The sequence below is a fragment of the Mastomys coucha genome, unplaced genomic scaffold (genome assembly GCF_008632895.1).
Source record: "Mastomys coucha isolate ucsf_1 unplaced genomic scaffold, UCSF_Mcou_1 pScaffold8, whole genome shotgun sequence".
In the NCBI taxonomy this organism is placed as follows: Eukaryota; Metazoa; Chordata; class Mammalia; order Rodentia; family Muridae; genus Mastomys; species Mastomys coucha.
Genome location: NW_022196914.1, coordinates 35726180 through 35737865, shown reverse-complemented (window position 1 = coordinate 35737865; position 11686 = coordinate 35726180). Strand labels below are relative to the sequence as shown.

Here is an 11686-nt window from a genome sequence, read left to right as displayed (position 1 = left end):
AGAGAGAGAGAGAGAGAGAGAGAGAGAGAGAGAGAGAAGTCTGAAAAAGTGAGGCATGTGAGAGATTCGCCTTGAACTCTGGAAGAGATGGTCGCATAAACCTGAGGAGAAGTAACTATGTGGAAGACATAGAATAATTTAAATATGTCATATAAGTAACTAGTCAGTGACTATACCAGGGCTTATGGCCTAATCATTTATTAATAAATAATTGGTCTCAGAGTCATTATTTTTGAGAACAAAGTGGCTGGGAGCAAAAGCCCACAGTTACACTCAACCTTAAATGTCTGCGAAGTTTCTAACCATTTATTGTCTTTAAAAACAACAGTTCCTTGCTGAGGGATCAGTGCATTCATCTATGGTAAGAGGTACTGTACAACTGAGAGAAGGAATGAAGATCTTAGGTGTTTTCCTAGTACTCTGGAGGCTGATGTGTGAGGATAGAAAAATTGAGATGTGGTGATTGGAGAGATAATTTAGAGGTTAAAAGTTCATACTTTTCTTTCAGAGAACCAGAGTCCCCAGCACATGGGGTAGCTCATAACTATCTTTAACTATTCTCAGGGGTGTCTGATCCCTCTGTTCTCCTTGAATACCTGCACTTAGGCCCACACCCACACAGACACATACATAATCAAAAATAATGAAAATGAAAAAAAAAGTTTAAACATAGCTTAGCTTGTGCTATATAAGAAGAATCTCACACAGACACATAAATGGCATGTTTCATACAATATAAGTGTATTCTTGTTTGCTTGCTTTAAAAAACAAACCAACAAAAACACTAGCAAGAAGAGAAACAGAAGAGTGACTTGCTTTATTGCACCAGAGAGTTTCAATCCCTAAACTGGTTGCACCCCAAAATTTGTATTTCTAGGATGAGCAAGAAGTTTGAAAACTCTAGAATGACATGGCCCACCAAAAGGCAGGATATCAAGTGGAAAATTGTGGCTACTGAGGAACATGGCTCCATTCAGAACATGTGATGAGTATGCAAAGCATTATGGGAGTGCTGGAGTGTCAGAGCAATATTAAAGCTTAGTACTTGAAACAGAAGCAGCATAATATGGTGATGGTTTCCTAGTAATCACAAATATAAACTCCTATACTCCACTAATGGAATCAGAATCTTTCAAAATGCAGGTCTCAGAACTTCAAAAATTAAACATTGTAAAAGCAGCAGCAAACCAGTTAAGTAAAGAAAGTTGGGTGCCAGGAATAATGGCACCTTGAAGGAAACAAAAAGAGACATTCAGACTTTGAACTGAGCAGTGCTTTATCATAGTTACATGTAGCTAGTTACATTTTAATTACCTTGAAATTTAAACCTACTTCAGTTACACTGGTCCATCTCTCAGTGCTCTGTAGCCTCATGTGTCAATGTCAGAACAAGTTCATCTTTGGCCAGTGGTGGTTTGAGGACATTTGCTGCTTCCTCACACCATCTAGTGCACATTTAACACACTCAGCAATACTAAGAAGCCTGAATTACATAAAAGTGATAGGTTCTCTTTGGTATTAAATCCAGACCAGAATAATACTGGAGCCAAGTGACAAAGTTTCAACATTAGAGAAAAACATTTGTGCTGTGCATATTTGGCTCTGTCAGGAAAGGTAACTAAAAGAACTTGTCTTCTGTGTGCAGATGTTCAATGCTGCAATCCACCTGGGAAAGTAAGCAAAGGAACCAATGTGGCTTAGAGGTACACTTTAATTCCATATGTATAAAGACATGCATTCATCTGTGCATGTACAAAAAAGATTTCTATGACTTACCCATTTCGTGCACCTCAGCTCCCAGAAAGCCAATGTTTAGAAAAGTTCTAAAGGAAAACGATTTTGTTTATATAGTACCTCAAAGAAGTAGCTCAGAGAATTAGGCTAAAGGAAAGAGTGGCTCAATATGCAGACACATGATATGATTAACATTATAGGAGGAGGACAGTGTTATCTCATTTATTTCTCTACTCCTGGAAAGCTTAGAACAGACCTGGTTAGGAGGAAACTAAACCTGAGATAGGGTAAGGAGATAGATGGTGGCGCCTGGAAGACAACTATCTAAGCTGTTGCAGAAGGTGGTCTCCTTGGGACTGGGCCTTTATAGCATTTCAGAGTAAGCAAACAGCTGGTAGAGTCCTGGATTCAGCAGCCTCGGGTCTGCTGAAGTAAGTTTTTCTGTACTAAAAAACTTCCAGTTCAAGTAGGGTTAACATTTTTGTATTTCTGGTAAAGAGAAAAGGAGACAGATAGGACAGAATAAAAATGGATTTCAGATTCTAAATAAAGAACCAGAAAAGTCTAAAAGATTATTCAACAAGTGAGATGAACAGTTTATGAGAAATTTTTAAAAAAATGAATTCACTAAATCATGGAAGGAAATCTACTTTTCTTAAAAGTATCTTATAGATTTTGAGGTAAATGTCAAAGCTATAAGATGTTTCTTTGAAGAATTTGAAAATCTCTTAAGTAGTTGTCTCATGGACAAGAACAAGAGAAATGGAGCAGAAAACGATACAGTTGGGAGTTGATCAGATCTATAGCTGTACTAAATAATGAATGATTGTCCACATGGAAGTTTCAGATGTACAAGGCCATATTCTTGGCTCTTGGTCTCTTCACCCTCAGCAAGTAAACTAAAACTCCAGAAAGACAGCACAGCAGTTCTTATGATAAACCCGTCCCTGGATGAGGAATAGGAAGGCTGGAATAATCCTACGGCAGAACCGGAGTAACCTGTATCACAGCATACAGATTTAGGTGGAAGGATGGCCTGTCAGCACATGACCGGTTGATAGTTACCCTAATGCTGTGCATTCTCTCATTCAAGGACACTCCAAACTATAAAAACACCATAGAATTAGTATCTAGAACGAAAGAATGAATGTTTATAAATAAAAGGAATAACCACCAAAAGTACAGAAGTTCAAGTAAGGGGTGGAGAAAACACAGCTCTCACTTCAGGCCCAAACTTCACTGGGGCCATTTACAAATGAAGCCACTGCAAAACCTAGGGAGGCCGGGCATCAACCGACATAAGCAAACGGGAAGGCGGGAAGGTGGAGGCGGGACAGGTGGACAAACTCCAGAGTACACAAAATGTCACTTTGAGTTTCCGACGAGAACTTCATAACCGTTGGTGCACATCACATTCGCACTAAATACTAATGCAGACGTAAAGGGAAGCGGTCGGTCCAAGTTAAAGCTTTCACCACTTTCCATTACAGGTCGAGGCGTTTTGTAAGGTAGGGTCGGCCCCTCGCGGTGTAATCTCTTCTGAGCTCACCTGCAGCAGCTCGGGGAGGAGACACGCAGGAGGGCGGAGAAGGATAGGGCTAAAAGGCAAGGGACACCCAAGGCGCCGCTAGCCGAGTAGGAGGCGGAGCTCAGACTAACCCCAAGGCCCTCCAGACGTTGCGTGGCAACTGACCACGCCTGCCAAGTGACTCAAAGGCACGCGCTTCCGTTGTTACCAGGAAGTTGTGGGCTCCTGGTCCTGCCCCTTAACTCAGGCGGAAGCATAGCTTGTGGAGCTGGGCTGCGTTACCGCTGTGCATCAGCCCATGGCTGCCTACTCCTACCGCCCAGGCCCCGGTGCTGGCCCTGGCCCTGCTGCTGGAGCTGCACTGCCAGACCAGAGCTTCCTGTGGAACGTCTTCCAGCGGTAAGGCCAGAGCCACTCAGCTCCTTCGGCCCTTTGGTGGGTCCTCAGTTCCCAAGGCCTACCCCCCAGTCCTCCCTCTCCACACCCTTCCATCCCCAGACCTCCTTCCCAGCCCTTCCTACTCCCATCCATCCCCGACTAACTCTCTTCTACAGTAGTACAGGGTACAGGGTCTTGTTGGCTGTTACTTTGTTCAGGGCCGAAGGGCGCGGACCAGCCGCCCTACAGGGTCAAGGGTGCTTGAGTTAGAAACAAGACAAATCTTGAGTCAGGAAAACGGCATCAGTGAAAAGAGCTGGCTGCTATTGCATGCCTTCTGTCCCTGGTCGTCCTTTTGAATGACTGATTGTCTTTCCACTGACTCGTGCCAAAGAATGACTTATTCGTCCTAGAGAATCTACCTATTATGATGAACTGGTGCAGGTATAAATTAAGGAGACTTGAAGAGCTAAAAGAAAGCCTGAGAAGGAATAGAGAAAAGATGATTCAATCCCTCCTTCCTGCATTTGGTTGTTCTTTAATCTCTGGCACACCTGGGGGCGTGTGACATTCCAGATGAGCTAAGAGGAAGGTCTGGCCAGAGTAACATTCCAGACCTAGTGTACATTGATGGAAATGTTTTGGCTATGTTTTATTTTTCCTTTACTTTTAATCACCAACTTACTTGGTCTTTTTTTTTTTTTTTTTGGTAGGGTTGATAAAGACAGGAGTGGAGTGATTTCAGACAATGAGCTTCAGCAAGCATTATCCAATGGTGAGTTGAAGCTTGATTCATTCACAGTAAGCTGTTTCCTTCCTGGAATGATTTCCAAGGAAGTCCTTAAGACTGAACTATTATTACCAGTATAAGGTAAAGGTGTTTCTAAGCTGCTGTGTCCGTATTTTCTTGATTATCATTGTTACCTCACCAAGCTCCAGAACAAATGTGTGTGAGCCTCAGAAACTGCTTTCTGAGAACTGAGAACTACAGCGTAGGCCTTGCTGGAGAGTTAAGGTTAGCTCTGTGCAGCACAGGTCCCTTACTTATCTAGAAGGTCTTTGACCTACTATCAGTCTTAGCAACTGCTCTGAAGAAGATCATCAGGGACACTGATAAGTTGTCAGGTGACATTTAGAAGTAATTGTTTAGTTTTTGAAAGGCTTCAGGATTGTCCAATAGGTACTTCTGTGGAAATATATTTGCTATAAGAACTGCTAAAACTTAAAAAAATAAAGGGTACACTGAGTTGGCGGGGCTGGAGAGATGGCTCAAAGGACAAGAGCACTGGCTGCTCTTCCAGAAGACCTGGGTTCAATTCCCAGCACCCACATGGCAGCTCACAACTGCCTGTAACTCCAGTTCCAGAGGATGTAACACCCTCACACCAATGAATGTAAACTAAGATTATTTTTATTATAAAATAAGATTATATATTATGTTTTGTTATACGATATATTAATATATGTTTATTACAAAATTATATATGTGTGTGTGTATATATATATATACATATAAATATATACACATACATATATACATATAAACATTAAAACTCTGGGGCCAGTTTAGGAAATAGAGATATGGGAGCTGCTGTCAGCAGGAGCATGGGGAGGTATTTGTATAATGTGAGGAACACTGTGTCCCAGGAGGATTGAGAGGATTGTGGCTATTGTACAGAGCTCTCCATGGAGTCATGTTCTTGCTGGGGTCATTGTCATTAATCTTTAGTGGTCCCATTAGAGACAATTTTTTTTCTTTAAAAATTTTTATTTAATTTTGAGATTTATTTATTTTATTTATATGAATACTTGACCTGCTTGTATATATATATAAGTGCACTATGTGTATGTCTGCTGCCTGTGGAATATAGAAGTGGGATCTAATCCCCTGGAACTGGAGTTATAAGTAGTTGTAAGCCACCATGTAGTTGCTAAGGATCGAACCTGGGTCCTGTGTAGCAGCAACAAGTACTAAACTGCTGGGCTGTCTCTCTAGCCTCCCCATCCTGCCCCTTCCTTTTTTTTTTTTTTTTTTGACCAACTCATGAGTCCTAGACTGGCCTTGAACTTCTATATACTCAAGAATGACCCTTAAACTTCTAATCCTCCTGCCTCTAACTCCTGAGTACTTAGTGCTGGTTTACTCTGTACTGAGGATAGAGCCTAGAACTACATGCACCCTACCAACTGAGTACATCCATAATCATAATAAGATATTTTTCTTATTAAATGTCATTTGTAATTCTTTAGGTGTGGCTTTATTTTCTAATTATTGTATTTAGAGATTGTTTTTCTTTATTTGTGCTATGTAAGCTTCGAAAGGGATTACTTTTAAGACATGATAGAAATTTTAAAAGGCTCATTTTTGTTCTAGGAGGGAGCATTTTCTTGTAATTTGATTGGATGAAGGAAGAAGGCAAGTGAGATGCTAGATAGTGCCTTGTAGCCTTGGTGTCAAAATTAAAGGAAAGCTTTTGCTACTTCTGCCATCCCCTTATGCTAGATATTCTTGGTTCATTGGTGTTTTCAGAGTGACCTTTGCCTTACATAAAAGTGATAGAATTGACACAATTTTTAGTTACTTAATCTGTGGGGACTACAAGATGCTGTTGTCAAGGGGCCACTTTAAATCTTGGTGGTTTTCTATCACCTGATGGTATAATGATGGCCTATAAATTAGCTACTGTGTTGTATTATTACAGTATTAGGGAGGTAGACTCAGGGAAAAAGAGAAATCTGGCTTGAAGGTAGGGGAAGCCACACCCATGTGGTATAAGGTACATCTTCCAACGAAGAGAGGGCATGGAGGCAGGAAAATAGGTGTCTGGTGGTTTGGCTCACAAGTTTAGTGACCTACAGCTGGTACAGACATGGTAAAATATCACAAAGGCTTCAGGGTGAAAGGAAGTGACAATACCTCAGATATCAGGACAGAAATACTGGTGTCATGTGTCATCTGTATTAGAACTAGCATTTATGCTTACTGAAAATCAGCTCTACTCCAAATAGTCAAAATACAAAAAATAAATAAACTTTAATTATGTTAGCTGAGAGATAGCGAATAAGGCGGTAAAGAGCTTAAGAAAGTTACCAATAAATCATAAATCTGACTTTTTAAATCTGAGTTTTTAATAGCTAATGTGAAGAGAAAAATAATCTTGGTTTTTCCAAAATACAAACAAAAATAGTTACCAAAACCTTTTGGGACACAAAAAACTTGTAGGTCTGTTTGCACACATGGGGCCAATTCTTATGCCCCTAGCATAAACCAAGATTTTTCCCTATTTAGCTTGAGCACTAATTCCAAAGTGATTCTGACACAAACAAGGACTTAGTGTCCTTCAAGCAACTGTTAAAATTAACACACTCTCCTCTTTCTCTGTCTGTCTGTCTTGCTCTCTGTCTGTCTCTCTCCCTCTGTCGCTCTCTTCCTCTCTCTTTTTCTCTCCTCTCTCTCTTCTGTTCATAAGGCTGGAGTTCTTATGACCTAACTCCTGTGCACAGGACCTGCCTTTTAATACTGTTAGCCATGGCAACTAAATGCTGCTTTCAGTTTCAGAGGGAATAACTTTCAAACCTTAGCTGTCTCTGGCTTTTAGGTTATAAACTTGATGAAGAAGGTTCACACTGTACTGTGCAGGGATAGTTAGCCTTGAATAGTGCCATGAGTTCTCACTACCCTTCTCAGCATTGCTGTGTTTATGTGATTTAAGCTATTTTGACTTCTAATCAGTCTTCTAGGATTGGTTTTCTGCTTTGATTTTGGAATCAGATTAAACTATTTTAGGAAATCTAATTAATATGCTCTTGGAAGGGAAGCATGAAGTTAAAAATAACATGGTTTCTAACTTCAATTTAGTCATCTCTAAAGCCTCTTTGTGGCTGTGTAGTTGACACCATGCTAGGAGTGTTTATGAGTACACTGGGCCTCTGTGAGACTTATTTACATAGAGGAAAATAATATGGTCAGTAGACAGGTAGAGCACAGAACAGGATTTGTTTTCTCATCTCTGTGACCACAGTACCTTCTAGAAGCAACTCATGGAAAGAAAAATTTGTTTTGGGTCACTGTTTGGGTTCAGTCCATCCAGAAGGGGAGAGTTTGGTGGAACAGAACCATTCACTCCTGGCAGCCAGAGAGCCTGAAACAGGAATGCTGGTGTTCTCTGTTCCTCTAGCTTTCTTCTTCCCTTTTTATTCTGTCTGGGCCCCACTCCATGCAATAATGCCACATACGTTCAGAACGGTCTTTCCCTCAAGTTAATTCTGTCTGGAAATGCCCTGATAAACATAGAGATATATCTTACTAATCTCCTAGGTGATTGTTTCTAACTCCAGTCAAGTTGACAATGAAGATCAGCTATCATAGGATTTCTCTTACTGTTATGAAATAATGTCACAAACTTCTTGGGTTATAGATTAAAAGTTAATTTTTTTCAATCTCCTTTTTGTTTTGTTTGTTGGTTGGTTAGCCTTTTGTGAAGTGTAGCCCAGGCTGACTTTTATTTAAACTTACTGCTTGGCTGAGGATGATTTTGAACTCATAATTTCATGTTGCGATTAGAGGCATGTGTCACTGCACTCACCTCTCCTCAGTGCTTTTGAAGTGCCTTTGACTTACTGAACATATTAGTGGCTTGAGATGCATGTTTTAGTTGTACTTTTAAAACAGTCTTATTTTCTCTTTTTAAGAAAAATTTCTCTTGAAGGCATTTTTATCATAGAATTGTAGTGTAGAATAAAAAGAGAGCCGAAGGAAATCACGTGTCTATCTATGCAAGATGACTACCTGTAAGACTTATTATTCAGTCACTATCAGTCCCAGAACATTGTCAGGCCTGAAGGTGGTTCTCCTCAGAAATTCACACAAGTAAAGCAGAATTCTACAGAGAAGCAGCATCACATCCAGCCCCTGGTATTACAAATAGGTTAAACTCGGCAGTACAGACCAGGTACTGACCAGAATTGCTCAGAGCTCATACAGGTTAAGGCAACCAGAGCTCCTGGTAGGAAGCAGGCCCTGCTTGCTCTGTTCCAGAGCAGGCCACTGAGTCTCGTGGACTAACAGTAGACCAGGTACTTAGAGCTTCTTGTAACTTAATCTTCTTTGGTCTAATTGATATTATGTCACTTGTTTTTAGGTACATGGACTCCATTTAATCCAGTGACTGTGAGGTCAATCATTTGTAAGTATCCACACAGACAGACTAGGTGTTTCTCTCAGAGCAACTATAATAACCCCATTCAGATATTGCATAGGCTCTTATGTTTCATCCTCTTTGCTTCTGTATGTGTAGATATCTTCATTTATCCATTAGTTTAAGTTTACATCTTAGTTCATCCTCTCCATTTCTAATTCTAAGATTATAGATTCATAAAATGTCCACATTACAGTTTTCTTTAAGCCTTATTTTGTTATTTTGGTAGTATCTTTTAAAATTCATGTTTGTGATTCTTTTATTTAAATATTATTATATGTAATAGTTTTTTAAACTTTAAAGAATGCTTTTACTTAAGAATTATATATGTTAATTTACATCTACTTTATCTTGTGTTATGGATGATTTTAAAGTCTGTAAGAAGGTAGCCTGCATCTAATAATTCTTCCTGCTGAATTTTTTTCATGTAACTGGTTACCTTCATGTTTTAGTCACTTTTATTTGTTTTGAGAGCTAGTATTTGGTTGAATTTAATATGTGTGTACCAAGGTCTGAATTAGAGCTAGACCCTCCAGGAAGGATTTCCATCATTTCTTTCCTTTTTTTTTTTTGGTTTTTTCAAGACAGGGTTTCTCTGTGTAGCCCTGACTGTCCTGGAACTCACTCTGTAGACCAGGCTGGCTTGGAACTCAGAAATCCACCTGCCTCTGCCTCCCAAGTGCTGGGATTAAAGGCGTGCGCCACCACTGCCCGGCGCATCATTTCTTTCTTAACCAAGATGTGGGTTGTCAGTTTTGGTTCTCTCAGTGTGTTAGTCACTTTTCCATTGCTATGATAAAACACCATGACTCAGGTGAAGAAAGACACTCTTTGGGCTTACAGTATTGGAGGTCCAGGGTTAGAGTCCATGGTAGTGGGAAGCCTGGCAATCGGTAGCAGGCGTGGTGGCATGGACAGGACTGTAAGAGCTCACATCCTGAACTGCAAGCCCGAAGTGGAAAGAAAGAGAATAGAAGACCAGTTTGAAACTTCAAAGCCACACCTCTTAAACCTCTTCTGGCCAGCACCATCACTTGGGAACCACATGTTCAAATACATGAGCCTGTGAGGGTCATTCTCATTTAAACCACCACCACGTGGTTGCATGTGTAAGCAAGGATTAAGCTTCAGATGAAAAAGATGATGGTGCCTGTATGTACATTCTCAGGAGAGATTTACTGTTCTTTTGATTTCTAGGTTTCTTTCCTGGGAGGTAGATTTTTCTTTCTTTTTCCTTTTCTGTTTTCCTTTAATATGGAGTCTTATGACCAAGTCCCTTCTACCACAGGAGACAAGGTATATGTCCAGCCTTTCCACTTTACCTCTCCTGTGCCCTTTTGAAGTACACTATATTTAGTAACCTCAACAGCATATTGCAGGGTATGTTTGGTATAGGTTAATTGCGTTCTAGCCACCCCAACAGATTGAGGTAGGTAAACTTGTCAAGGTGGCTTATGAGTGATTGAGGTCTTAAAAATAAAATCTAAAATTAATAGCATAATAGACTAGGAGATCTTCTAATTAAAACAGGTATTTCTTGACCTACGAGAACTCTTCTAAGCCTCCCTCTAGAGTTGTGATAGCTGGGCAGTAAAAAGGTTCACTCTGGCTCAGGACTTGGAGCTAGGAAATGGAGCCTTAACCTTTGCACTCCATTTTCCTTCTGATAAAAAGAGAGTCCTTTAGTGTTTCTGTTTTTCAGAACATGTTCTATCATAACTGTCTACCTTCTACCCAGTGGTGAATGTGTGTCATTATTTAGGGGCTAGTATTAGATGACTGTCTGCCACACTCCCTCCGTCCTAGGCAAGGATAAGTACGCTTTTAGGAATCTAGGAATTGATCAACAAACTAACCTTACTAGGCAGCTGGCTCCATGCTAGCACCTAAAGGTCTTCCAGGTGGCATGAAACTATCAGTAGTGTCCTGTGGTTGGTTGTCTTTTGCTGTTGAACATGCAAACTTAATGTGTGCCTGCTGTTTCTCTTCACCTCAGCTATGTTTGACCGAGAAAACAAGGCTGGTGTGAACTTCAGTGAATTCACAGGTGTGTGGAAGTATATCACAGACTGGCAGAATGTCTTCCGGACCTACGACAGGGACAACTCTGGGATGATTGACAAGAACGAGCTCAAACAAGCACTCTCAGGTTTTGGTAATTCACTTGTCTTGATTGTATAGCGTATTTCATTTTGGAATATAGGAGTCCCTCAAGCTTTGATTTATTACGTTCCATTTATTGATTCTTTTAACCCAGTCCATGTGAAATTTCTGTTTATGTTATACAGGTTCATATTTTGATTCTGTTTTTGTCATGAAGATTTATATGTGACATGGAGTCTTTCACACAGTGTTTCATCCAAAATGAGATAAGGGCTATGCAAATCATCTACTTTTTATGAAATGAGATGGTGTCATGAGCAAAATTGAGAATGTGGCTTCTGGAACAATTTAAAGTAGAAAAATGAAAACATAATTATGTGGGGTAGTTGGCAGCATATATGTAGTGGTTTGTCAAATTACATGAACACAGTGATAAAATAACATTAAGACATACTTCTATAAATAATAAAATGTATCAGTCCATCCAAATTTTTCTTCAGTGGGAAACTAGAAAGTGTGTGTGCCCATTCTCAAATGCATTTAGTACGTGTGTGTTTGGTGTGGGCTTAGGCATGCAAAGTGTGCTGTGTTTCTCGCAAGTATTCATAGCACCTGTCCAGAGCATAATTAGAGGCTCCCAGAGCTAGCCATCCTTTTGCCTTACAAAACCCTTGTGTGTTTTATTTATTAAAAGGTTGCTAATATGGACAGCCAAAGCTACACAGAGAAACCCTGTCTCGAAAAA

General features: G+C 40.1%; 1 protein-coding gene across 2 annotated transcripts in view; it reads left to right on the top strand.

Annotated features, from left to right (window-relative positions):
• Positions 1-3441: 3441 nt before the first annotated feature.
• Positions 3442-11686, top strand: part of Pdcd6 (programmed cell death 6) — a 16913-nt gene continuing 8668 nt past the window's right edge. The window contains exons 1-4 of one of the 2 annotated variants that reach the window (XM_031360275.1): positions 3442-3661; positions 4354-4415; positions 8782-8826; positions 10835-10987. In XM_031360275.1, the coding sequence (XP_031216135.1) occupies positions 3561-3661; positions 4354-4415; positions 8782-8826; positions 10835-10987 (361 nt within the window). In that variant the 5' untranslated portion in view covers positions 3442-3560. Of the gene's footprint in view, positions 3662-4353; positions 4416-8781; positions 8827-10834; positions 10994-11686 lie in introns of both variants that reach the window. The other variant, XM_031360274.1, reaches the window with a different exon arrangement.